The following is a 27,826-nucleotide window of genomic DNA, read 5'->3' on the forward strand; positions in this document are numbered from 1 at the left end:
CAGTACGATAAATTCTTATCCCTGCTTTGTGTTGGATTTTTGAATCCGTTAAAACCTGCAACATTTCTGGTTGTAGAAAATGTGAAAAGGTTCAAGAGGTATCAAAACTGCACCTCGTTAAACCCACACTACACCTTTAAGATGTCTTTAATTTAAGCCACTAACTAATTTTATTATGGGATCTGCTTAAATTCAGGTGAATATAGATGTATGTAAAAGCTGATTCTTTGTGTTATTTCAGTTTCATTTTTGGTGAAATCAAAGGATTTACTGAAGCAACAACATATGAACAAATCTGTCTGATCATAAATCGGTTAATTTAGTTTGTCACAGTTGCTGCAGCAAGCTCAATTAAATCACATCTAATAGGTTCTTTCTGACACGGTCCAAATAAATCTGCTTACATCAGATTTAATTGCTGAATTAAAAGGTGTCAGCGTGACAAATTAAAATGGAAATAAAAGCACACCATATATGTTTACATTGCTGTATTCTCTGTTTAATAGCTGAGCTGCTGTATAAAAGTAGAAATTAAAAAAATGCCAGCCGATGCTCCCACATGCCACCAATTAAATGCAGAGCAGCATGTAGCTGCCAGATGGGGGAATGCTTTTCATTGTGAAGCGGGGCGTCGGTGGAAAGGCCGCACATAGTCAGCAAACACACGGTAGCCAAACAGATGTTTTAAAAAAAACAACATCCCTCTCCATTTTTTTGCTCTGTTCCTCTCATATCTGCGGTATTCTTCTCTTCTGATGTGATTTTCAAAGCCTAAATGACGGCGGCGGGTGGGGGAGGAGGGTGCTGGGCTTCTTTTTCATTCCAGCACAGACACACACACACACACACACACACACACACACAACAGCAGAGTTATTACTGACAGAGTTATTACTGAAATGAGCGATATCTTTGACCCGCTTCAAGCAACTCCTTGTGGAGAGAGAGAAAACAAACATTTGTCTTTTTTAAGAGGTCAGGAGTGTCCGCTGCTGGCCTCCTGGAATGTAAAACTCCTGCAGAGTGCGATAACGACTCCAGTTCCCACATTGCCCAACAGCTAGCTAAGGCTTTCTGCTTGTGGGCGAGTTTTTAAAGCTTATTTTGCATTTCAAGTTGTCATTAATCATCTTGGTTGAAAACTAAAAATGTCTTCATGTCTCAGAAGGTTTTTTTTCTTCTTCTTCTTCCTCATCATTTCATGTTTGTATCAGGTGGAGCTGGAACAGGAAAAGGGGCAGGAGATGAGGAAGTGGGTTCTGTCTGGCATCCTGGCCAGCGAGGAAACGTACCTCAGCCACCTGGAAGCCCTGCTGATAGTATGTAACAACTCTTTATGCTGAGATGTCATTGATCACATTCTGAAACGACTATGATATCCACCAGAGATGCAGCCAAATAGTGTCCGGTCATATTCTCAGATTGATTGATCACGTCACTAGATGTTGAAACTACTGAGAGAATAATACATTTTTAAGCTTAAATTAATAATTAATTGTCAAAATCTTCTAATAAGTACTAAGAGACAAGAATAATTAGGCACATCCTAAGTTTAGATAATTGATATATTGTGCTTTTTCGAATCATTTTCTGCTACCTTAGTGTGATTGTTTCTATAAACATGACAAATATTTAAGGTGTTTAGGCAAAGTCATATAGCCAAGTTTTCTTTTCTTTTTTTGTTTTTTTACTTTTCTGTACATAAGTCAGAAATAAAGAAAAAAAGTTCTAAAGAAGAAAAAATAAAAAAACTGATTGAAAAAAACTCACATCTGCTAGCCAGATGGCTAGCAGATGTCTCCATGTTGGTCCCAAAATGATAATTTTCAAATATTTGAGTGTAGTTTAAATTAATAAAAATATCAAATGAGCCCATGATTTTAATACGAGATGTAATATTTGTAAAACACTTACAGTATACACAAAAAAACTTTGATTTTTGAGCCTCCCCATACCATGGTGCCCTGGGCTACTGCCCCTTTAAGTCCTTTTTAATGTCTGGCTTAGCCTATAACTAAAATCTGATTTTGCTGTCCTTGGTGGACAACAACTGGTCTAATGTGTTTTCATAACTTATTGAATCGTGAACTCTAACCTGTTGTGGAGGTTTTGTAACTTCCTGGATGAGACATCAGTGCCTCATTGGAGTAACCATGGAAACCAGCCATTCCAAAGAAGGCCTCCCTACTGCTCCCAAAGTTACAAAGAAATCGCTTTGTAACCATTTGGAAATCGATAACATCATTGGCTCTTTTTTTCTACAGATCAGGACGTGATGTGTTTCCTTTTCAGATCTTTTAGCTCACTCCATGTTGTCAGGCAAGTTTCTATATAACGGGTTTCTTGTTGAAACCGGTTTAGAAGTAAAATGGACCAACGTGTGGCTTGGGAAACTGAGGATTAAAATGTGGTTAATCACAGTTAATTCATGACTTAACAAGTGGAGGAGGGTATGATAACGTTTTCACATAGGGCCACAATAATTTGGATTTTTAAAAATGTATTTGTTAGTAAATAAAGTCATCTGCTGTAATCTGAATATTATATTTACTCACATTGTGTCTGTATGAAATAATTTCTCTCAGGATTTAGCACCTCTAAGTAAAAACAAAAGAAATCTTTGAGTTGTCCATTCCGCTTTCAGAGCATAGTGCCTTTTTAGGTTTTTGTTTTAGGTTTTTTAAGAAATACATTAAGCATCTATTCTCTGTTTGATTATTTACAGACTTAAACAATTTAAATACCCAGAAGGAATTGTGCAAGATGGATCTAATTTGGGCTGCAACTCTTGTGTGAGAAGAGCCAGGTCTGGGCAGATCCAGACATGGGACCTCTGTCTGAGCAAGACCGAAAGTCTAATTATGGAAGAAAAAAAATGTTCAGTTACATTCTACTTGCTCTAAAAATACCAATATTTGTTTGTTATTTCTCACCCTGCTGGTTAACAGCACGGATTTGGCATTTAAAATGAACAGATTTTCTCCAGAAATGTATTTGAACTTTGGAGAAAAAATAAGAACAATTGCAAATTACAAGAGTAATTATTTAATTGAAGATAAATATCCAGCAGAAAAATGAATGTAAAATAAAATGTCTAATGATGATGTTTCTAGAAAATTAGCCTACTAGCTTAATAAAATAAAATTGACAGAAATTGTTAAGAATATTATTTATGCTTCAGAAAATACTGATACATCTGTACACACGAGCAATAAGAAATGCAAGACGTTTCTGCATTCATAAAAACAAAAACACTAATCAGTCAAAGCTTCAAAAAGTTAATAAATGAGTGATTTGAAGTACAGTACTTTAGAGTTTTGTCAATTAAAATTTAAATTGTTTAGGGCTGATAGTCTGTGGTTGTCTCTTGTAGCCCATGAAACCCCTGAAGGCGGCAGCAACCACCTCCCAGCCGATGCTGACCATCCAACAGATAGAGACCATCTTCTTCAACGTGCCTGAGCTCCACGAGATCCACAAGGACTTCTACGACGCTCTGCTGCCCAGAGTCCAAGACTGGAGCCACCAGCAGTGTGTGGGCGACCTCTTCCAGAAGCTGGTACAGCGGTTTTGATTTCACTACACCAGAATCAGTTGTGTTGCTCTCTTGAGTCCTCGTAAAAATCAGAGGAAGTAGCGCCTTGTATATTTATTTATTTTTTTGGCATGGGTGATGGCATCCAGGAGATAAGTCAACGTGTCTTGACAATGCTTCGACACGCAAAACTTGTTTTTCCACTCACTTTGATCCAACTAGAAGGACGTTGAGGCTAACGCTAATAAGAAACCAAACCAGAAAGAAAGGAAGCCCGTGGGAAAATGGCTTGCAACAATCATCTTTTTTTTTTAGTTACATTTGACCAACATTTACTTACACCTCCAACCCCCCCCCCAAAAAAAACAAAAAAAAAACAACCTTGTAATCTGAACCTTGTAAGTAAGAACGCTCTGCATCAAGAAAGGAGAAGCCCCTCATAGCGTGTGGGTTTTCCATCAAAGAGACCACCGTTTAGCATGTGAGCAACTTTCAACAAAGCTCTGCTTAAATGTCATAACTTTGATCGCTAATGATTGCTTAAAGAGCAGAAAACTTGCCGAGTGGAAAGGTGATGGTCTCTGGCTCTAATTGTAACGTTTTTGTGTGGATCTCGTTGGAACTCGCGTCTGATCCGAGTAGACTGCCTGGAGGCGTCCCCCGGCCAGATTAAAGAGCCGCTTCGCCACATTACAAGCAGTAAAGGAGTGCTCAGGGCTCCGTAGGAGGTTGAGCTACCTCGGCGAAGGCGAAAGATTAAAGGCACATATGTAAAGGGGTTTATAAACGGCGGAGAACGCTGAATCAGAATCAGCTGGGTCGGCTAAGTGACGCATGGCATGCTGCGCTCACCAATGCCCTTTAGTAACCTGTAAGTCTCTCTCTGTGTTCACCGCAGGCCAGCCAGCTGGGGGTGTACCGGGCCTTCGTGGACAACTATAAGGTTGCCGTGGAAACGGCAGACAAGTGCTGCCAGGCCAACGCGCAGTTTGCACAGATATCTGAGGTATTTGCAGTGGGGCTGCGGCGTTCAGGGCTTTGCTGCCTGAGACAAGTGATGACGGGGCAGATTTCTCTAGTCCTTACAGCAGCTGCAGTCAGTCAAGCTCGCTATGGATTAATCAGTTTGCTTTTTTTTTGTTCTCCCTCTTACCTCAGGATCTCAAGGTTAAAAGCACAAAGGATTGCAAAGACCAGTCTGCTAAATATTCTCTGGAAAGTGAGTATTGAGTCAGATGAAATATCAACTTTCCTGTTACTGGAATCCATTGTTTTTGTTCACTGTGACGACTCCTCGTCCACAGCTCTCCTCTACAAACCTGTGGACAGGGTGACACGCAGCACTCTTGTTCTCCATGTAAGTCCATAACTGAAGCCACAATTTTGCATGGGGGAACTCTTTTCAAAACTGAATTCCTTTGATTTTTCTTTTTTTCGCCTTTAGGACCTGCTGAAGCACACGCCCTCCAGTCATCCAGACTACCAGCTGTTACAGGATGCCCTTCGCATCTCTCAGAACTTTTTGTCCAGCATTAATGAAGAGATCACCCCACGCAGGCAGTCTATGACTGTTAAAAAGGGAGAGGTGAGTTTGTTTGGAAACCTGAAGAGTTTCTACTACCTCAAGATTTTATTTTGAATATTCAGATTATACTTAGCATCCCACTTATTACAAAATAATATACATTTTGCAATATCAAATGAAATTTAAAGTGGCTAAATTATGTAAAAACAACTTTATTCAGTGTTTTTCCCCCTCATCAAAAGCACACCTGCAGTGTGGCTTTGATTCTTTCATGTATGTCGGAGAAATCCTTTAATCTCCCATGGCAACTATTCAACTGTGTAAGACACTTTCAAGACTCCTTGAAGTTACAGTTTTCAACCTTCTGAGCTTCAGCCTCATAGAGCCGCCCTCCCCCATAACTCTCCACTCAGCTCCTTCAGACTAGCCAGCAACAATTAGCAAACATCTGGTGGAACTGAGCATCAATTGATGTTTGCTGCGAACCCAAAGCATAAAGACATTAAGACAGCTTAATTATTTGTTTATTCATCACAAGTCATACCTGATTAAATCAGTTTGATTTAATCAGCAAGCTAAAACATCTAGCTAGCTGTTAGCATCCATCACTCTGAAAAAGTATTGACCTTTCCAGTAACCTAACAATGATCTGAGATCTTTCTTCTTTTTTTTTTTTTTACATTATATTTATTAAATTTTATCACATAAAAACAAACAAGTGACAGTGATACATTTGACATAAGATTCACATTAAACAACTTAGTCCCCAAAGTAAACAAATATAAATAATAAAGAAACAACAATAAAAAAACAACAACTCAACAGTACATGTATCAGGAAACAAAAACGGGGAAATAAAAAAACACACACAAAAAGACTCAGCAATCTACACTGTTCTCTTAATGTCCTTTGTAGTGTTTCAGAAACTCGGTCAACGGTGTCAGAGAAGATTTTGCTCCCTTCCCTTTGACAATATAAATGAGTCGCTCCAGAGCCATACATGATGTCATCTGCTTTACCCCCATGTAGTTTGACAGTATGTCCATTTTTTTCCAGTATACAGATATTAATCTCCTGGCCTACAGGAGTCCAAAGTCAATCAATTTTAACTGTCTGGAACTAAAAGCACAGTTCTCTGGATAAATACCTAACACACATTTTAGCCTCACCAGGTACATTCACTCCAACAATCTTTGACAAAGTTTGCGCACTGAGTTCCAATATTGCTGTAATTTTGGACTCTCCCATACGCAGTGAAAAAGAGTACCCTTTCCAGCCAAACACTTGCTGCAGCTGGCTGGGATGTTAGGTGCCCAGCGGTTCAGTTTGACTGGAGTTATGCAAGTTCTCATCAACCACTCGTATTGAAGGAGTTTCATCTTTGTATTAATTGACTGCTTTTGGGCTTTTAAGCACGCAGTTTCCCAGTCCGCCTCTTGTATCTCTTCTCGGATGTCAGATCTCCACGCGTCCAATCTTTCTGTTGTGGATTCCTCATCATGCATTAGTAAGGCTGCATAAAATAAAGAAATGTGACCTCTCGTCTCGAGATTTTCTAGTACAATATTCTCTCGATGACAGTGGTGGTTTGGATTCAATCTGTTTGTGTTTTGACATAATGAAATGTTTAATTGGTAAATAAAGGTGTTTCTTTGAAATGCTATATATTTGGCATAACTGCTCAAATGTAAGAAGCCTGTCATCCTTATAAAGATCTGCCAGTTTCTGTAAACCTTTTATATGCCCAGATTTTGACCTCTGTCAGCAGTTCCTGCCTTAAAATGTCTGTTTCCCCAAATAGAAGAAAAATAGGAAATGGGAGAAATATCTCCAATATATTGATGGGTCCTATACCAAACATCTATTGTGTTTTTTTAAAGGTTTTTTTTGTAATTTTTTGTTTTGGACTTGCAGAATACAAATATAAATTTAATCTAAGGTTTGTTACTAATTGTTAAATTTTTCTCCATGCTGGGGGTGTTTCGGTTTAAAAGTAGAACATGGCTAAACGCAGCGGTGCGGACCAATATTACAATTTAAAATTAGGGAGTTGTAACCCCCTCTCTCATATGGTTGGTACAACAGGCAAAGTCTAAATCTAGGTTTTTTATTATACCAAATAAATCTATTAAAAATAGAGGCTAATCCATCCAAACATTGTTTTGGAAGAGGCAAAGGAATTGACTGAAACACAAAATTTTTTGTAATATATTCATTTTGAACATGTTTATTTGGCCAATCATTGATATGGCATTATCATCCATTTATTTAGTGACTCATTAACTTCACTGACCAGAGAATCACAGTTTGTTGATACAATTGTTTTAATGTCTGGGGTAATTTTAACACCAAGATATACAAATCCCTCTCTTGCATTGATAAATGGGGTTTGTATAACTGGGTTTAGTCTTTCATCCTTGTTCAAAAATAGAATAGAGGACTTTGAATCATTTATATTGTAGCCAGAAAATTGACCAAACAACTCTATTTGTTGCATTAAATTTGGGGTGCCAATGGCCAGCCTTGTCACAAAAACTATCAGATCATCAACATACAATGCCAATCTATGCTCTTGGTCTTCCAGCTGAATGCCAAGTTGATGAGTTTGCTTTCTTATCATCATTGCCAAGGGTTCAATAGCTAAGACAAACAACATTGGAGATAACGGGCTATCCTGGCGAATGGAACGTTCTAATGTGAAAGGTTTGGAAGCATATATTGTGAAATCCTCGACGTTTTGGTACAAAGCCATATTGATCATTATGAACTAAATGTGAGATGAAGGGGTCTAATTTCTTGCTAAGACTTTACAAAGTATTTTAGTGTCCACCCCCATCAGAGTTATTGGTCTTCAGGAGGTTTATCAGGTTTTAAGATCAATGTGATAATTTCTTGTCTCAGAGTGGGTGGAAGAACTTCATTTCGAAATGCTTCTTCATACATGTTTAAGAGTGGGACTATTAGTTTTTCTTTGAAAGTTTTGTAGAATTCAATGGGGAGGAGCTTTACCACTATTGGTACTCTGTATGGCCTGTGAAATTTCTTCAATCGTTAAATTTATGTCCAACTGCTTTTATGTCTCTTTTGTGAGTGTCTGAAGCTGAAATTGGTCTAAGAATATATCTTGTTCTTCCAAGCTGTGGCAGCACTCCGATTTATATAGTTTTACATAGAATTGCCTAGAATTCAATAAATCAGAGCCAGAGCTATAAATCAGAGCTAACACTATATAACCATCCCAACTCCAATATGGGGGGTAGGAAGGTGAGGAGAAGGATGATGGGGGAGGTTGGTTGGTCAGTGTGGTAGATTTCTCAAACACTCACATCATCATTCCAGAGATGAAGGAAAACTCTGTGATGTCACGACTAGAGTCATGCTTCTGATGTCATCAGCACTGTATGTATGGAACAAACTTCTACATTCTTGTCATTGTTTGCTGCACTACTGACAAGTTCAGACGTTCTCAAAGCGCTTTCAAAGTTGAACATTGAGATTGTTTGCAGATCAAAACGGATTTTAACAAACATTGTTTTGTCCAAACATGTGGAACCAAAGGCCACATTCCTCCAACGGTGAGATGAGACCCCAGCATGGAGCATGGAGAGCTGGACAAAATCTGCAAGGCTGGACTGAGAACAGAACGCCTCCCATTGAGTTACAGAGAGAGATCCAGAGACTTGGCTCTCTTCTGGAAAAGGAGAGAGCAAGATGGTTTGAGGAGAACCAAAAGCTGGTCTACGTGCAAAGAGAACTGGAGAAAACAAAAGCCGAGTTACAAGGACAGAAAAGACTCAAGGACATGAAGAGAGAACTACTGACAGGAGAAGAGTTTTCCGATTCAGAGTCTCTCAGACGAGCTATAATCGCTTCCAGGATGCACAGCGACATAAAACACAAGACGAAAAGGCTGCTGCAGAAGGAATTTGAGCAATTGAAGGTAGCTCATATTGTGGGTGAGGAAGCATTCAGGTCACAAATCCAGAAAGAAAAAGAGAAAAGTGACGCCCTCCAACAAGAGCTGGACCAAATCAAGACTCGCTACGAGGAGCTTCAATCGAAATATGAAGCTGCAGGTGAGGAGAACCTGCAGGTCGACATGCAGATGTTTTATGAAGAACAAATCAAGCATGAGCAAAAGATCCTTGAAAACCTGAGAGCTGAGAAGGACGATCTCCAAGAAAAAATGTCCAAGGAGATTGTCTGCCTGCAGGAAACAGAGAACCGTCTGCAGAGTGAGCTGGTGCTGTATAAGATTTCATACCAAGAATTAAACAGGAGGTATGAAGCAGATGTTTCTGCCCTGAGAGAGAAAGCAGACATTTATCAGTATGAGGTGAATTGTGAGAAAGAAGCTAATTTGGAAAGAGCCAAGAATGACCATCATCTTATCAATGCACTTAGAGCTGAAAAGAACAATCTGCATCAGAAAATGGAACAAGAGTTCTCTTTGCTGCAGCAGCAATCCACAGAGACCATAAAACATCTCCAAAGTGAACTGGAGCAGGCTAAAGTTTCTTACCAGGAACTTCAAATGACATATGAAGGAGATGTTTCTGCTTTAAGACAGCAAGCAGAAATATTTAAGCAGGAGGTAGATAAAGAGATGAAAGCTCAGTCACAGAAAATGATGAGGGACCAAAAGATCATCAGTGAACTTGGAGCCGAGAAGGACAGTCTCCAAAAGCAACTCACTGTCCTCCAACAACGGTACTGTAGCTGTGAGGTTAATTATGAAACAGAGCTGGAAAATGTGAAAACGGAGCTCCAAGACAGAGATGAACTAGGACCTCCAAGAAGAAAAGTGGCCAGGCATCAAGAACCAAACAGGGTAAACTACACTATCCCTGTAAAAACCATTTATGACCCTGAGACCATGGATCTGGATCATCTGTTAGAGAATATTGAATTTCCTGATGCATCTCCCAAGGAGCTAAATGACTTTGTAAACGAGATGCTGAGAGATTCAAGCTTCCTTGATCCTGAAGCCATGGAAGTGACAGACCTGTGTGTGGAAACTCTGTCAGAGAAAAGGGAAAGCCAAGATCCTGAACCAGTGGAGGCAGTCTGTGAAGAAACATCTTCAGAGTGGAAAACGATACGACAAACTTTGAGCCTCAAGAAGCAACAAAAACTGAAGAGAAGCAAGAAAACCTCTAAAACAAACAACTAGCAAAAAGTATCCAGGAAAGTTCTGAACCGTTTCCAAGACCTCAAAATACATCTCATATTTTAGATTTTTTTAAAAAAGGTCAGCATGGTGATGCAGTGGTTAGCACTGCGTCTTCACAGAAAAAAGATCTTAGTTCTTAACCAAGAGTCTCTTTCTGTGGGAGTTTGTATGTTCTCCCAGTGTTAGTGGGGGTTTTCTCTGGGTGCTCCAGTTCCTCCCAAATTTCCAAAACCATGCAAATTGGGGTTATTGTCAATCATGTAAATTGTCCTCTAAAAGGGTAATACAAATTTCTAGAAAATGTAATTTGTAAACAATTCAGATCAGAGAAACAAACAAATAAAAGTCATTTGTGGTGAGAAAACCAAGAAACTTGTTTTAGAGAACCAGTCCTGATCCTCTAAATCCAGGACTGATTTTAGAAGAACAGTAGAGCTACGTATAGTTGTATTAAAGGTGAATGAGTTGAAGTCTTTGGGGCTTCCCAAATGATGAAAGTCCACTTCCTTTAATCCTCACTGAGCTAAACAGGAAACTGTCTGGGTTTTACTGTAAATGTATTATTTGCCAGGATAGCTTATCCAGAAAAAGCAAGACCCATTAGATGGGGGTAAAAAGATGTATAATAATTCGCCATGTGACTTCCAGGTTTACCGTATTGCATTTTATTTGACTCATTTCTTATTTTGAAATAAATCCTGCTTGTGGTTTTCAGGATCACACCTATAGTTTCCTCCTTTCCCTGACAGTTGACGGTAAAAAAGCTGAGAGCACAAGGTGTCTGGAAGGCACAGCGTGAGTCAGGCTGCTGCTGACTCACCGGCCTGAATGCTCTTGCGAAAACAAGAAGGCCGTTCAGGAAGCAGCACAAACACAGGAGGTTAAGAGGGCTCCATGTCGCACAACCAGACAAATCAGCCGAACTTCACGCCACGCTGACTCCCATCCTTCCCTGCTGCGGTGTCAAATGCGCTTCCCAGAAATCACCAGCGTGTTGCCTTATCGGCTAGGCTGTCGGACGGAGCAACCTTTTGCACTGGGTGGGCGTGCTGACTTGTCTGTGTTTCCCGACTTCCTTTTCTACTCCCTTTTGTAGAGCACACATCTTATTGCTTGGATTCAGATGGCCTGATTGGGAGCTTCCTCTGTTCTTTCCTGGGAACATGTCTTGCCCAGAAGAATAGGATTAAAAGTTCCTAAGAAAAGTCTTTTGCATGTTGTCTAAGGAAGCCTGAAACACCACAAAGAGATTTACTGACAACAAGCCAAGCCTTGACAATTTGCTTTAAAATTACGAGGTGGTGGTTGCAAATGATGAGCTGTTGGCTAAGTTTGTATCTAATATTTTTGTGCCATAAGTGCCTGTAATTACCCCAACCATTAAAACCATAAGAGTTTATTTAACTTTTCCTCTTGTGCATACCCCAGCGCTCGGTGTCTCATTACTTGTGCAGAAAAAAAAAGGAACAAAACAGACACGCAGTGTTTAAAGCTTGACATCTCGTGCCGCGATGGCTCCTTTTTTTTTTTTTTTTTCCATCGGAATTATTATTGACTTGCGGTCACGTTTGTGTCCCCAAAAACAATAAGCGGAAGTAACCCTGGCGCGGCGCTTTTAAAGCAGGACTCTGCCACTGGATGCGCTTGATTCTATCACCAGAGTGTTTGGAATGAGGCCGAGTTGAGCTAGAGCGTGTGGAGCTTTCCCTGTTTTTCTGCAGCTGTAGTTGGTGTGGGGAGGTGCTCTCCCATGAGCAGTGCCTCAGCGCAGGGGTCAGAGGGCAGTGGAAGAATTTAGGTGCATGCTCTTGCAGGATAAAAGCTCAATTCCATCATATCCGCCTTGAACCTCAGACTGTTTGGTTTGACTTTGAATAGAATGTCAAATACTTAAGTCTGTAATTGAATACAAACTCTCTTTACAAAGAGAGTAGCATGCAAAATTTACTTTTTTGAGCTTTCTGTCATGTTGTAATATTATTCACTCATCAAAACATACTGGGAGTGTTGCCTTGATTCGTTCATGAATGTTTGAGAAATCCTTTTATCTCCCATGGCAACCATTCAGCTGTGCAAAACTCCTAGTTGGACGTAGCTCCACCTTTGGTACACAGCTCCTCCTTAGAGCTGCAGTTTTCACACTCCCACTCCCACATATATTCTCCACTCGGCTCCTTCAGACTAGCCAGCAGCAATTAGCAAACACCTGGTGGAATGTCTAATCAGCTGAGCTCATTATAGGAACTATTTCTTAGTGCAACGCTGGTAAAAACGTTGAAGGGTTAAAAGAGAAGCTGTGTTGGGATGACTTCCTGAAGGTGGCGTTTCAGAAAGAACAGAAGTTTTTCAAGATACGGAGGCCCAATTTCAAAGTGTTAAATTCTAAGGTAAATTTAATTTTAAGAATAATCTGATGTATCCAGCATTTTTAGAACAACTGAAGGTAACATAGTTTCTTGATTGTGGTATAAAATGCCACTATGTACCTGAGAAATGCATCATACTGGGCCTTTAAATTCATGTATCTTAAATTAAGGCCTTAAAGTGTCTGAAATTTATCTTTTTAAAAAATGTAAGTTGGCCTTATATACACCAATTACAGGTCTTGTATTTTGTCGTGGCAGGACTATTTAATGTTGTATGTAGTTTTTTTTTTCTTTTGAGTATTTTTTATAAATAAAAAGATTGAGTCTCGCACAGACATCTTCATTGCTTTTGGTAACTAGCTTCTACTTTACTCTTGCTTGCTAGCTAACTAGCTTTTTGTGCATCTAAATGGGTAAGTATAAATATATCACCACCTGATTGGAAAATGTTTGTTTTTGACACTTGCTCTCCTCCGTTGCCAGCCTACGTGACCTTCCAAACCACCCCACCCCATATGTTTACAGTTGTCTTTTGTTTTGTCTTTATTCAAGTTGGTCTTAAAAAGTCTTGAATTTGACTGGCTCAGACCTTCAGATTCCTATCGAATAAAAACGTCAGACACTCGGCGACCTAAATTAGTATCAGCTGCAGCAGCAACAAAACAGCATATGAGAGTGAATACAATTAGTAAAATATTCTAATGGTGCTCAAATGAAAACTTTTCACACAAATGACAATCTAGATATAAAGTGCATTAAAAAATTTACTCTTACTGGAGTCAGATTTCTGAGTAACTTCACTGAATGAAGAACAAACCTATTTTCACCAAAAATGCGTCAGAAAGCATCAAAATAGGTAATTTATTTGTATTAATGCTATCATTTTAGTCTTCAAAATGCCAGCGTTTGTGCATGATTTTATATTTTTAGTCCGTCTGATGACATTGTGAAATATCAGATCTGATTTTTTGCTTCAATTACTTGATATCCTTTTTACAGACTACGTTTTCACTCTTTCTTTAGTAATTTTTTTTACTTCTACTTAAGTAAAAATATGTTGAAGTAGTGCTACATTTATTTTAGTACACTTTTTGGGTACTCCTCTCAACACATTATGCTCACAAACAAACCTTGGCAGTAGCAGCATTATGCTGTTCTGATGTTGGAACAGTCAGAAAACCATATTTTTCTACTTTTGCACAAATCGTCCAGATTATTCCAGTCCAAGTTCAGATCTAAGTCTGATCTAGAATCCGTGGCCAGGCTTAAAAATGGAGCTATTTTTTTTTTAGCTATTCCAATACCAACCTTCACCCCATTTTTCAAGCCAAAAATATAAACCTGTTTCTTCTGTCCTGCATTTTATTTCACAGTTATGAACAATTTGTGTCCTTTTCTCACTCGAAATCCTGTTGAAACACATGGAGGTTTGTTGTCCATGATTGATGTGGTGTTTTTCTGTGGCAGAACCGGCAGCTGCTGAGGGATCGCTTCATGGTGGAGCTGGTGGAAGGGTCCAGGAAACTCCGTCACGTCTTCCTCTTCACCGACCTGCTGCTCTGTACCAAGCTGAAGAAACAGGCTGCAGGGTGAGTCCTGCTCAGAGAAGCTCATGATCAGCCCTAAAACGATTAATCTGGTTAAACGCTAAGAATCGAGTCTAGAAATAATCGTCAACTGATTTTGTTATTGATCAATTGTTAACTGGAATGTACAGACTCAATAAAGAAAAAGGCACTTTGCTGAAAGAACAACAGCCAAAGCAGTAACTAAGCAACAACTGTACAAAGGTATACATATGTTACATTTAAGTTTAACAAGAATATTGACCCAGAGCTCTTAAAGTGACATTGTTTTAGCTCCACCTGGCTCAACTCCTGTTAAACAAAAACAACAACCATGTAAATTACCAATTATTAATCAGTTAATCCAAAAACTAATCACCAGATCAGCTCTACATTGTATTACTGATGTTAAATCAAGCAGAAAGGAATGATCCACGTGTTGTTAGAAGATTTTTTTTGCTGCAAATTATTTCTTTGCTACAAACAATTGAGTTCACCAAAGAAATTGTGTGCTATTTCATTTTTGGAAATAAAATGTCTATTTTTTTTTTTAAAGAAGAAATTGACTTCTTTAAGTCCATCTTTTAACGTATCTCTAATATTAAAAAACCTGAGTTGTTAAAGATTAATCAGTCCTAATCAAGCTATTTTTCCTTCCAAAATCCCAATACAAGCTCTGCATGTTATTATTATTATTTTTTGCATTGGAAAGTGAAAGATTATAACTCAAGCATCAGTTCAAAACACATTTAATGAGACATAGAAACACATTATCATGATAGGGAGCCTTGAGAAGTTTTAATATGTGTGTCGTCTTAAAGAAAAGGGCAACAGTATGACTGCAAATGGTACATCCCGCTGGCCGACGTGACCTTCCAAACCATCGATGACTGTGAGTCCAGTCCCATCCCTCTGGTCCAGGACGAGGAGATCGATGCGATGAAGATCAAGATTTCCCAGATCAAGAATGAAATCCAGAGAGAGAGGGTGAGGATAATTCAACCCAAAAACACCGACAGGTTTTGTGGAACCTAGGATTCAAAAATAGCATGAGGAACTTAAACAGTACAGTGTGACTACATCAAGTCTGTGACCCTGCAGAGTGATAACTCTCTTCCTTTTTTTTTTATCTGTAGAGGACGACGAAAGGAGCTAAAGTCATAGAGCGGCTGAAGAAGAAGTTGTCTGAGCAAGAGTCGCTGCTGCTGCTCATGTCCCCCAACATGGCGTTCAGAGTGGCCAACAGAAACGGCAAAGTGGGTCACAGTAGCTACTAACCCATTAACCACGACGTTGCACCAATTAAAAAAAGATTTTTTTGATAAAACGTTTTTACCAAAGTTGAATTTCGCAAAGCTGAACAAATTGTTTTTACATCACACTAGTCTACTGGCAGAAATGTTGATGAAGACGATGGGAAGTGGAAGGACAAGGATGGTTTGTGTTTGGAGTTTTTTTGGACAATGTACATCTGGCTCAACCAGAGCTCTCACTGCATCATATAGTTCATAAAAGTCGTGTTTCATTCCAACATGATGAATCTTAAGCTCTACTGTAAAATTTCTGACTACAGTTTCCCCAAAACGCTGCATAAGTAGTTACTTACAAGTGGGCGGGGCTTGTCGCTCCAATGCCTGAATAAGACGTCGATGTCTCCTCTGATTGGCTGAGGGCCGAGGATGAATTATGAATATATATAATTCAACTGTTTATTTCTGCTGCCACCACAATTTTTTAATGACTTATTGCGTGAGCAAGCTTATTTACATATGATTTTATTTTCATTTCTTATTTGATGGAAACACTCCAATTGCGAAATGTTGTGTTTTCAACATTAGTAGAATATAGTCAAAGTTTTCTGCACATTTGTAAGGAAAGCAGTTACTCACTGGGTATTAAAACACCATTGTGTTTTTCTGTTGAGGATTTCAGGTGACAACTTTTTGAGTTTGGCTTCTGCTGCCCTCTGTTGTTGATGGCAAAGAATTACAGGACCGAGCCGTGACAATTGTTTCTCCTGCTTTTTGTCTTTTAGGGATTCACGTTTCTGATCTCCTCTGATTACGAGCGGGCAGAGTGGAGGGAGATAATTCGCGAGCAACAGAAGAAGTGTAAGTTTCATTCTGTTTTTCAAACTTTTCTTTTCCCTTTGTCTTTAGCAGCTGTGATCTCACTTCTCTGTCTCGCCCCAAAATGGCGTCTTTCAGGCTTTAAGAGCTTCTCCTTGACCTCTCTGGAGCTGCAGATGCTCACAAACTCATGCGTGAAGCTCCAAACTGTTCACTCTATCCCAATGACCATGAATAAGGATGGTGAGGCACCCACTTTGCCGCTTTTCATCCAGTTCGTTTGAATAAACAACGCTTTGTATTTCAGTTGTCAACTTAAATTCCTTCTGCACAGATGACGAATCCTCTGGTTTGTACGGCTTCCTGAACGTCATCGTCCACTCTGCCTCTGGACTCAAACAAAGCTTAAGTAAGCAGTCCTTATCTTGTGTATTTGATCAGAGATCATGATCCCTGATGATTTTCGCTTTCCGCGTTGCTCTCTGTGCAACTGCCAGCTGGGAGGGAAACAAGTGGGATTAGTCACTTGTTCCCCTGCTGTGTGTACAAGCTGCCTTAGATATGTCTGTGGCCTCTCACATAACTTTGCATTTTATATCACAAAGGCTATTTGTGATGTAAAATGTTTGTGTCAGAGATGCTGTCTGACACAAACCTTGATCAACAGAGACAGTGAGACTGAGAGTAGACGTGTAAAAACAAGACAGGAACAGAGATTGTTGTTTGTCCAGAGACATCATGCTGCCTCAGAAACACTTCCCTTAAACAGTGTAGCACAGAGGCAGCAAACTCTTTTTATTTTGTCATATAAAGATCATGAGGGTTTTCGAAGGGCCCGTAGTGCCAGGATGAATTGATGAAACTTATTAATAAACTGCTAGAATATTGAAAATAGCTGTGGTCTACATTTGATAGCTTCTTTTTAAAATCAAATATAGTAAACATCTTTTGACATTGGTCAGGATTTTGCAATTGTTTGTGATTGTTATCCTTTTTTTTTTATTGCAATCAGATTTTGTTGTACTATTTTGCTATATTTGTGCTCACATATATAGCATATATTATTATTATAAATTATAATTCTAGTCCTAAATTCAAGATAAGAATTTGAATTAAAGTAAGGTTGAGGTAGGGCTGGACTATCAATCAATAACAATTTATATCACTATAGACACATGATCAGTATGAATAGATAATACACTGGATATAATATTCAGTACTCAATTTAAAGAATATTCACTGACCAGTGATCCACAACTGCACTGCATTCTGGGGGATGTAGGAAGAAAAAAGGTTTTATTTGCTCAAGTTCTCATGACTAGCTAAGCAAAGTTGGTGGGATCACCTAACTCAATCGCTCTATGGTTGCCTAGCAACAGCCTACTAAGTAACTTGCGCGGCAGCAGTTTCAGGTTATCATAACTGCTTAAAAATGAAAAACAATGATGTGGAATGAAAACTGTTCATAGAACAAGAAAGGTGATGACAGAAGTTTGGCAGTATTTCAGATATTTAAAACAAAAAAATTAATTAATTATTTATTAATAATTAATCGCTAATGCATTAGACCATATCAATATGGTATGATATGAAATGCATGTATTGTGATACGTTTTTCAACCAGGTTGTCCAGCAATTAGCAAACTCCTGGTGGGATGGCACACCTTCTGAGTTCATTATAGGAGCTACTTCTCAGTGAAACGTTGGTAAAAACGTTGTTAAAGGGTCAATAGAGGAGCCATGTTGTGGCCACTTCCTGAAGGCGGAGTCTCAGAAAGAGCAGGAGTTGCTTAAAGAGACAGAGTCCCAATTTCAAGGTGTTAAATTAGGAAGTAAATTTTATTTTAAGAAATATCAGATGTATCCAGCATTTTTGGCATATGGAGCCTTTTTATAACTACTGAAGGAAACATAGTTACTGGATTATGCTGTAAAATGGCACTATCTGCCTGGGAAACGCGTAATGCCTCCTCTTTAAGTTAATGTTCTGTTTGTTTACATTGTCTTTTCCTCTTGTCGATCACATCATTTAAAAAGAATCTCTAGACCGTTTTAATAGAAAAATAGACTTTGGAGATAGAAATCATTTCTGAATTGAATCACTAAACACTGAGATATTTCCATTTATAACTTATGTGTCCCTATGGACTCAGAGACCCACATAAAACTTGGTGGGGCAGATTTGGCCCCCTGCGCCTTGAGTTTGACGCACGTGGTGTAGTGTGTGTCTTAGCCAGATGATTAACACAGATCCTTAGTGCTTTAGTTTCACTTTGACGCTGTTCTGCTTTTAGATCTGTACTGCTCCCTGGAGGTGGACTCCTACGGCTACTTCGTCAACAAAGCCAAGACCCGTGTGCACAGAGACTCCACAGAGCCCAACTGGAACGAGGTGAGGCTGCTTTCCAGAAATGCATAGCAAGAGCGGTCACTTAAGTAAGCCTCATGAAAGGGGATAAGGTTTACATAATTTGATTTGCACTGTTTCTGCTGCAAGGAGTTTGAGATCGAGTTGGAGGGCTCTCAGACCTTGAGGCTGCTGTGCTACGAGAAGTGCTGCGCCAAAACCAAGCAGAGCAAAGAGGAGGGAGAGATGACGGATAAGATTGTGGCAAAAGGACAAATAAAGGTAGGAGAGAGTGATGCGAGTTACAGGAAGCGGTTTCAGTGATGTACTTGGGTGCAGCTGGGGATTCAGACTGCACTGATTTTCTTCCAGTAGATTTTTGAGGACTTGAGGAATGTCTTCTAAATAGTATTGAAATGCACCACACTTTATTGAAGGTTAGCTTGCAGTTTGATTTACTCATATGCAGTAACTGAGGTCGGATCACCTTTTTCAGTAATGAGTAATCTAATGTGCTGCTTTTTCAAAACCAGTAGTCTGACTACAGTTACTTATCGAAATCACTTTGCGTTACTGTGCGTAACTATCTTCTTTTGGAATGTAATTATATTTTCTCTACACGTCTTGTCCAGTGATCGCCGTTTCTATGCGGGAGTATCAGCAGCAACAGAAATTTGCACTTGCACTTACAAATTTAATGAGTTGCGGGTTGCGCCTTTTTGGGCTCGTTTTTGAACATGAAGTTGCTCATTTGTGCTTGGAAATAAGCAGAGACTCATAATAAATCCCAGAATTTGTCCGTCATTAAGTTTAGTTTTAGTCAGGCTCTCCCTGTCCATCATTTCCCCGATGATCCGTCCCGCACTGTCTTTGTTAATGTCAAGTTAATATAAACTGTGCTCGGGGAACCACACAAAATCATCCAGAGGGGCTGCAAATGGCCCCTGGGCCGCAATTTGGATGCCCCTGCTCCAGTCTAGAGATGACAGTTGTTCTACTTTGGTGTCTTTATCAGCTAATCCCCACTTCAAGGGGCTTTTGCTGCTTTAGAAGATGTGAGTCATGAGGCTGCTGCTGGGTCAGCGGCGCTCGACCTCCTGATTGGGTGTGGTGACAGAGGCTGGATTAGACTTCGGGTCGACCAAATGTAGCTGCTGGCATCGCTCTGCTGAAGGGAGAGATAGTGGATGTTTGTTGATCAGCCGACAAAGGGATTTTCCTGCTCGGGTCAGGTGGGTCAAACCACAGGAGAGCCTCCAAGGAGAGGAGTCTACGTGGACCTGCAGGTTGAAAAGGAACTTTCATTACCATATTTTGTGGTACTGTTCGGATAGCGTTAAAAGCGATAATAAAAACTATTTATTGCTTCTTTTTCACTGCAATCTTAGCCCTGCAAACATAAAAGCTGTTCTTAAAACAACATTCCCGTTTGTAACACGCTTCTTTAGGACACCAGTCAAATAAAGAATTATGATTTGCATCACTAACCTGCACACAGTAACTGCACTTAATCAAATTATCAAATTTATTGATATACTCATTGAACAAACAGTAGAGGAAATGGTAAAAATAACAATCTCGACAATACAGAGACTGGTGGGTTTTAAACATTAATTGAAATTTATTGTGAAAATGATAGCTCAAAATACTTAACATAAAAAGAAACTGATAAATGAAAAACAATTCAATAAATGGCCACTGCTATGTGACATTCTCACCTTATTATTTAGCATTTATTCACCTGTAAACCTATTTATTCTCCTAGAATTGTTTTAAGCCTTTTTTTTTGTGCTAACCTAATTGCATCTAAAGTTCTTTGGCAAAATTGTTCAAACCTGTTTTTACATTTTGCCACCTTGCAAAGCAAAAGCATAAGCTAAGACTAGCCCCTTCCTGACCTGTAGAATCAAGAGTAATATTGAACAGACCATTTCTGACAATATAAAGTAGGCTAAAAGACATCAGCACTAGCTCCTTGTGATATGTCCGTGATGTAAAAGACTCATTGGCAGTTGTCACAAACACTTACTGGGAGATTTTACAGCTACAGGAGACACAACCATAGCTGTTAACCATCAGATTAATTGTTAGAATAATCGATTACCAAAATAATTGTTAGTTGCATCCCTAGTAGAACTGGTATGTTTGCAGGGCATTTTTTTCCCTTTTTCCCCTTACAAAAATGCTAATTTAATGTTTAGAATCTGGACTTATTGCAGTTCTTTAGATCTCTTAGAGATGGGGCACGTGCTCAAGGGTCCAAGGTCACTTGTGCTAATACGTGCTTGCTCTAAGAGGATCCTGTTCAGCTACCTGAGATTCCTCCAGCCAGAAGTCTTCACAGCAGCAGGCGAGAGCACGTTGGTTAGAAAGGCTGGGAGGGGATTCGCCTCATTAATCCTACAAATCCATCTGGGAAGTAGAGCAACACAGAGGCGAGCGTTGTTGGCCAGGCTGCGCGGCTGTGTGTTGTTTTGCTGAAAGAGGCGAGAGTCCCGATGCCAGCTGGACAAGAGGATGCCACTGAAAGTCGTGTCAAGAATCCAGGAAGACAATCAAGATTCATCAAGACCAAATCAATGGCTTGTTATTCAGGGATTAAGGCCTTTCTGCTCCTGTTAGCGCCGCGGTTTACAGACTAGTTGGGTTTTATAGGGAAGTATACCGCTTTCTTGTTGGTCGGTTGGAGACTAAACGTAAAACGATAATGCCAGAAAAGATGCGTGAGAGTAATCTGAACGAAGGGGAAAGCTTGGACTGGGCCATCGGCAGGTTTGAAGACGAGGGAGACCCGGCGGTGAGGAAACCCCTGGGTTCAGGGTTGCGCCTGTGGGACAGGGTCCGCAGCAGTCTGCTCAAACCAAAGGTAAAGAGCTGGAGGTGGGATACATTATTACTGAGAACTGTGACTAGTTATTTCCTGTTTAACTTCCATCAACGTTGTGTGTTTTTATTTCCTGGGTTTGATTATCTTTGAGGTTGAGCTGAGAGCTCTGTCGCCACTGATTGTTTTTTTTATGTTATGTAAGTGAATAGATTTTTTTTTTTCTGTGGGCAACGGATTATTGGAATGAGATTTGAAGGTTTCTTGGGTGAAAGAACATCTGCCACATTGCTCAGGAGAGACATGATGGTCTCTCATTAGCGATTCTCCTGATTACTCACCATGGCTAAATTACAGCCCAGGTTTGGGTCTGTAAGATTGAGTGACTGATTCCATTGTACCACATTATTAATACAAGAATTAGTTTTTTTTATGTGGAACATGATCTAATCAATTTTGTTCAAACCTTTCTCATACTGGTGTAAAAACCATACAACATATTGATTATGACAGTCATAATTTTATTTATACAATGATTTTATCTTAATCTTGATACAAAGGCCAAAGGAAAATATAGAATAACCTCCCAGCAGATTTTTCCTAGATTTTGTGGGGGGATTTTGCACTTAAGATTACACCTTTTTCCTGTTTTACTCTACATAAATTAATAACTGTTAACGCAACTGATTATCGTATTTTTCGGACTATTAGCAGCTACTTTTTGCCCACGCTTTGAACCATGCGGCTTGTAGCCCGGTGCTGCTTTTCTGTGGATTTTTCTTCAACCACCAGGGGGCTCTTTAGCAGGAAGTGAATCATTAGAAGTCAAAATAGTCCATTGTCGTCTTCTCTTGCATTTTATGAAACATGATTTTAAACTGAAGGAACATTTTGACAGAAAATGTCTTGGAACCGATGGAGGTTTTAGAAACAAACTTTCTAAAACCTCAGTATACTATGAAATCCTCTGCCGTCTGAAGCAGGACAAGATTGTTGCGTTTACATTGTATTATTTTAGCACAAGAGTTAACAAAATGCTTAAGAGGAATATAAGGGGACTGATTTGGTTGTCGTGATAAAGATTTAAGCATCACGTCAAAGAAGAAATTTAAAAAAAATATAAAATATCTGAGCGACATGAACAGATGAAGGAATACTTAATCTTTCCTTTCTCTACCTTACTGCTCTTGGTAACACAAGGTTAAAAACTTTGTAAAGACTCATAAATGTATTTATTATGATGTAGTACTCCATAACCAGGCTAATAATGCATATTTTGAATGTTAGTGTTCGGAGACTGAAGCCTTGAGGAATCCCAAATAGGATCTGTGTTTGCTCAGATTTACAATTACTAAATGGCACAAAGTAGTCCCAGTTCACCAGTTAATATATGAACCAGTTTAGCACAACACTAGACAACTCTGCCCCTTTTTCTGATAGTCAGTATGTACTGGCCCATGTTGAATCCAGCAGTGAGATCTAGTGAAAACAATGCGGAAGTTTTTTATTTTTATGCATCACTTTTAAGATAAATGTCACCTTCCAGGGTTTATCACACCATCTACAAACTAAATTAGAATTTTGATCAGAATTTAAATTAAAATGAGCTAATCCTAATCTCATAGTATAAATCCCTTTTGTTTCTCTTTTCGTAGTTGGATCCTCAAACTCTGCAGAATAAAGACTGGCAGAGGACGGTGATTGCAGTGAATGGGGTAAGTTGTATTCCAGATGAGGATTATGCAAAGCTGGAGTTGACTTTGAATATGGGCATTATTTAGAAAATTGCAGTAATAATAAAATAATTTTTATTTTAAATCGCCATGATTTAAGTATTGAGATTCCTTAGAATAACCTTGAAGTAGATGAGGGGGAAATATCTACACATTACAGCAGCAATGTTTGACTAGTAGCCAACGTGTTGCTAGAGTAAACTATCAGCAGCTACTGTAAATTAAATTAGGGTTTGTTATAAGAAATGTCTCCTTATATAAAAATCGATGGTCTAACTGATTTCCTGTGGCCTCGGTGAATGGAGTTCAGTGGAAGTTACTCAGGTCTGCTTTCAGGCGGTTAATCTCATGTTACCAAATCATCATCAGCTGCTTTCTCCGACCCGATGTAGATCGAGGTGAAGCTGTCGATGAGGTTCACCAGCAGGGAGTTCAGCTTGAAGCGAATGCCGTCACGGAAACAGTCTGGAGTCTTCGGAGTGAAAATCCACGTAGTCACAAAGTAGGTTTCTAATATGATATTCAAATGATTTTCAGTTTGTTTATTTGAGAGGATCCCCATTAGACTCGTCTACTTCTGTAGAAGTTCTGCAGACTTCTACAGAATGGTCAGTAGAAGAATAGAATTCTGCAATAGACTATTTTTCTACTGTAGAAGAATAGAAACAAAATCAAACACAACATTTTGACAAGGAAAATTAAAAACAAACTGTGACGATCTTGACTTTAAGAATAAATTCATCCACTCCGTCAGTTGATCTTCCAGGTGTCAGTGACTCGACATACACAAATTAAAAGAGATTTGCTATATTTCTATAATCTGCCTCGTAAAGCTTTGGGTTTTTCGTGCGTCTCTGTTGTGATTAGGCGCGAACGCTCCAAAGTCCCCCTCATCGTTCGCCAGTGTGTGGAGGAGATCGAGAGACGTGGGATGGACGAAGTGGGGATATACAGAGTCTCCGGTGTTGCTACCGACATCCAGACCTTGAAAGCCGCTTTTGACTCAAGTTAGTTTGGTTTAAGTTAAAGTACAGACATTATGGCGGGATAAGAAGAAGCATTCTTTTTCCACTACAACGAATTGTAAGTCGGTCAAGTTGCAGCTCTTCTTGTGCGTTCTGCAGACAATAAGGACGTGTGCGTGATGATGAGGGAGATGGACGTAAACGCCATCGCTGGAACGCTGAAGCTGTATTTCCGCGAGCTGCCGGAGCCTCTCTTCACCGACGAGTTGTATCCCAACTTTGCCGGAGGGATCGGTCAGTCGTCACCTTGTTACGTTTTCACCACTCGTTGGTCGCTCTTAGATAAGTTTGTGTTCTGACAGCAGCAAATCCACCTTTGCTTCTGTCTTCCAGCTCTCTCAGACAGCGTGGCTAAGGAGAGTTGCATGCTCAACCTGCTGCTGTCTCTGCCAGAGCCAAATCTGGTGACGTTCGTCTTTCTGCTCGATCACCTGAAGAGGTAAATAAATGCCCGGTAAAATTAAGCCTTACCTTCTGTGTCTTTATTTATTCCTCAATCTGTACTAAAGAAGACATGCCAGTATGAGATTCTTAAAATAAATATGGAAAATATGATATAATCACTTTTATTTACAACAAAAATGTGAAGAAGCCATTTATTTTAGCAAACTACTAGATAGAGGAGAAGCTCTGTTGTATTACCAAATAAACCTAATAAATAAATAAACATGGGATTTCTGCCACAGTTTTGACCAGCATTCGCTTTTAGAATCAATAAAGTATTTTTGAATATGAATGTAATTGAATTGCTACTCTGAAGCGCAGACATATGCCACCATGTTCCTCTCAACAACTCTGTCATCATAAATATCCTACTTAACATTAGTGAGACATGCATGTCTCACCTTTTTCCACATAATCAGATTATGATTTATCAGTGAGGATTTAACTGCACTTCACTAACATGAGCTGTCGTTTTGCAGACATTAATCGATATTTTGTACAAGGGATGCATGAAATGCTAAAACTGCTGGAAAGAAAGTAACCTGATAAACTTTATGCTCACAAACAACAGTGATCCCAGAAGTGACTGTTTTTGATGAGTGCAGCAAACGTGCCTCATTTGGGTTATTTTCTGTGTTGCTACTACTGTTTTAACTTTTTTTATATTGTTCTAATAAAGATTATGTATTTTTAGGTTTTTTTTATGGTTTTTAATATTTTAAAGTAAAATAAAGCCATTTTGAATCATGTTACATTTATTTTTATTGTGTTGATGTAAAGTTTCCTGCCTGGCAAAAAGGCTGAGTCACCTCACTGAAACCAAATCTGCTTAGTCGTATAAATAAAACTGATTGATGGATTGATTGATTGATTGAATCAACATATTCTCATTTTAAATAATTGTCAAGAAAACAACCCATATATTTTTACAGTTATAGAGAGTGACAGATGTACCTTAACAGTTGAAATGTTGTCATTCAGATATAGTCGTAACGTCTTGTTTTAGTGACTCAAAAGGCAATATGTTGTCAGAAAAGTGGGTTTTATTTAATTATTTCTTTTGTTTTTACTCTTCTTTTTTTTGTCATTTTTTAATATAAACAAAACTGAATTTTAAAATTACTAATCTACTTTGAAAACCAATGGAATTCCAAACTGGGATGTGTTTGTGTCTCTAAAACCCGATGCTGGCTTTGTTTGTTCAGGGTGGCTGAAAATGAGAGCATCAACAAGATGTCTTTGCACAATCTGGCTACTGTTTTCGGTCCCACTTTGCTTCGACCTTCTGAAAAAGACAGCAAACTCCCGTCCACCTCCCAGCCCATCTCCATGAACGACAGCTGGTCTCTAGAGGTCATGGCTCAGGTAAAGCCCATTCCGAAGCGTCAAATCACGTCACTGTATGGTTTGGAATATTTGTGTGACCATCTCCTTGTGTTTCTTTTTGAAGGTTCAGGTCCTTCTCTACTTCCTTCAGCTGGAGAGCATTCCAGCCCCCGACAGCAAGCGGCAAAGCCTCCTCTTCTCTACGGAAGTATGACAGGAACGCGACAAACCTGGACCGTAACGACCCCGCTCTGAGGAAGAATGTCCGGCTCCCGTTGCCCCTACTCCTGTTAGCCACCAGGAGGCGCCATCACCCTCTGTTAAAACTGGAAACAACCACCGCAACCAAAGCCATTTCTTTGGGAGCTAAGCTTGTGGTCTGTTTACGTCAACCTGCTGTGTCAGAAAAAAGACTTCCCTCTAAGATCTATAGGTGGAATATGTCATTCCTTTATTTTTTAAATTTAATTTAAATCTGAAGAAGCAATATTTCCTGTGCTTTGTTCTGTTTTTGTGCACATTGTCTCCATATTCACACTGGAGTTTTATTTCTTTTTCTTTTTTTTTTTTTGTTGCTGTTTTTGGATTTTTATGTGATTTATTTCTGGCTGTGGATGGTTTGATGAAGAGACACATTTTTCTTACATATATATATATACTCCCTATGCCCCCACCCGCCCAACCAGTTTAAATTCACCTGTGCCAACCTTCCCATCTTTTGACCAATAGTGTTTTTCTGTCCTCCTTATGTTTACACCATCTAAATTTTGTACAGAGACTAAAGCTGTAGGCAGCACACAACATGCAGGCATGTTGAGTCAACCGGTCGACGTTTTGTGTTTTCTGTGAATTTCTGTTTCTTGTTTGTTTTCCCAGATGAGCTACAGGGTGAATATGAGTGTTTTTGTTTTGTTTTTTTGTTGTTGTTGTTTTGAAAGGAAAATCATTCCACTTTACTCTGCCTAACACAGAATGTATACCATGCTGTGTGTAATGTCAACTACAAAGCCATCTTTTTCTCTGCATTCCTGAACTGTTCACCTTTCTTTTTTTTTCTTTAGATTGTGTCCACAAGCTGAACTTCATCTTATGTTGCATTCCTTCTTCGTAGTCTGCTACAGTTGTAGAAATAACGCCATTTTCTGGAAATGCTAATTATTTATCTGTAGGACAATCAAAGCGCAGGACTTCACTCACACCCAGCCTCCTTCACAAGACATGTTGTAGTGAAATGCAAATCTCTACAATTAGTCAAACACAAACTGTAATCTTAAAAGCTTTTGATTCATGTTAAACAAGCAATAATTCTTAGTGATGCTTAGGATTTCCTTGTACCTTATGTTTGATTTATGTAAATAAAAACTTCAAAACTTTTTTTGATTTTGCAGGTGTCTAAATGAATAAATGCATCACGTCATGTGTAAGATATGTGGGTGAACTCATAACAACCTTTCCCTCCTGAACGGTTTGTCAGCTTTTCCACCATCTTTAAATCCCACTACAAAAGTTAAGCATTTTTCATTTCAAGTAAATTTTTGGGGGGCGTTGGGGTGAGTGTTTTCTAGAAAATTCTTGTAATCTATTCCTAATAGTAAAAAATGTGAAATTGTTTCAAAAATCTTATATGCATTTAGCTAACTTTAATGAATGGATGTCACCAAGTCTCCCCTCTGCCCCCCAAATAAAACACTTGCTGAACTATTAAAGTAGAATATTCCACACTAACTTCTTAGATGACACCATCAGTTATTGGGGAGCACTGCTAATCCACCTCATTTGCTTTTGCTGCTCCTCTTTAATAATGATCTTTGCCCATTATGAAGAGATGGCTTGAACTTTCTTCTTCTCTCTCCTCTTTGGTCCTCCTCTGCATACATAAAGTTTCCTTTTCGCC

At 39.2% G+C, this 27,826-nt stretch overlaps 1 protein-coding gene across 2 annotated transcripts in view; it reads left to right on the forward strand.

The window, feature by feature from the left end:
• si:dkey-91m11.5 (PH_BCR_vertebrate and RhoGAP_Bcr domain-containing protein) overlaps window positions 1–27,306 on the forward strand; it is a 46,839-nt gene extending 19,533 nt beyond the window's left edge. For both annotated transcript variants that reach the window (XM_044111812.1, XM_044111813.1), the window contains 21 exons: window positions 1,215–1,319; window positions 3,374–3,559; window positions 4,434–4,541; window positions 4,694–4,754; window positions 4,840–4,892; window positions 4,980–5,120; window positions 14,067–14,188; window positions 14,986–15,151; window positions 15,301–15,420; window positions 16,200–16,275; window positions 16,372–16,476; window positions 16,568–16,642; window positions 18,528–18,625; window positions 18,731–18,862; window positions 23,060–23,119; window positions 23,530–23,639; window positions 24,005–24,144; window positions 24,262–24,396; window positions 24,496–24,601; window positions 25,812–25,971; window positions 26,057–27,306. In XM_044111812.1, the coding sequence (XP_043967747.1) occupies window positions 1,215–1,319; window positions 3,374–3,559; window positions 4,434–4,541; window positions 4,694–4,754; window positions 4,840–4,892; window positions 4,980–5,120; window positions 14,067–14,188; window positions 14,986–15,151; window positions 15,301–15,420; window positions 16,200–16,275; window positions 16,372–16,476; window positions 16,568–16,642; window positions 18,528–18,625; window positions 18,731–18,862; window positions 23,060–23,119; window positions 23,530–23,639; window positions 24,005–24,144; window positions 24,262–24,396; window positions 24,496–24,601; window positions 25,812–25,971; window positions 26,057–26,146 (2,349 nt within the window). In that variant the 3' untranslated portion in view covers window positions 26,147–27,306. The remainder of the gene's footprint in view (window positions 1–1,214; window positions 1,320–3,373; window positions 3,560–4,433; window positions 4,542–4,693; window positions 4,755–4,839; window positions 4,893–4,979; window positions 5,121–14,066; window positions 14,189–14,985; window positions 15,152–15,300; window positions 15,421–16,199; window positions 16,276–16,371; window positions 16,477–16,567; window positions 16,643–18,527; window positions 18,626–18,730; window positions 18,863–23,059; window positions 23,120–23,529; window positions 23,640–24,004; window positions 24,145–24,261; window positions 24,397–24,495; window positions 24,602–25,811; window positions 25,972–26,056) is intronic.
• Window positions 27,307–27,826: the final 520 nt, after the last annotated feature.

Source organism: Gambusia affinis, linkage group LG03 (genome assembly GCF_019740435.1).
Source record: "Gambusia affinis linkage group LG03, SWU_Gaff_1.0, whole genome shotgun sequence".
NCBI classification, from domain to species: domain Eukaryota; kingdom Metazoa; phylum Chordata; class Actinopteri; order Cyprinodontiformes; family Poeciliidae; genus Gambusia; species Gambusia affinis.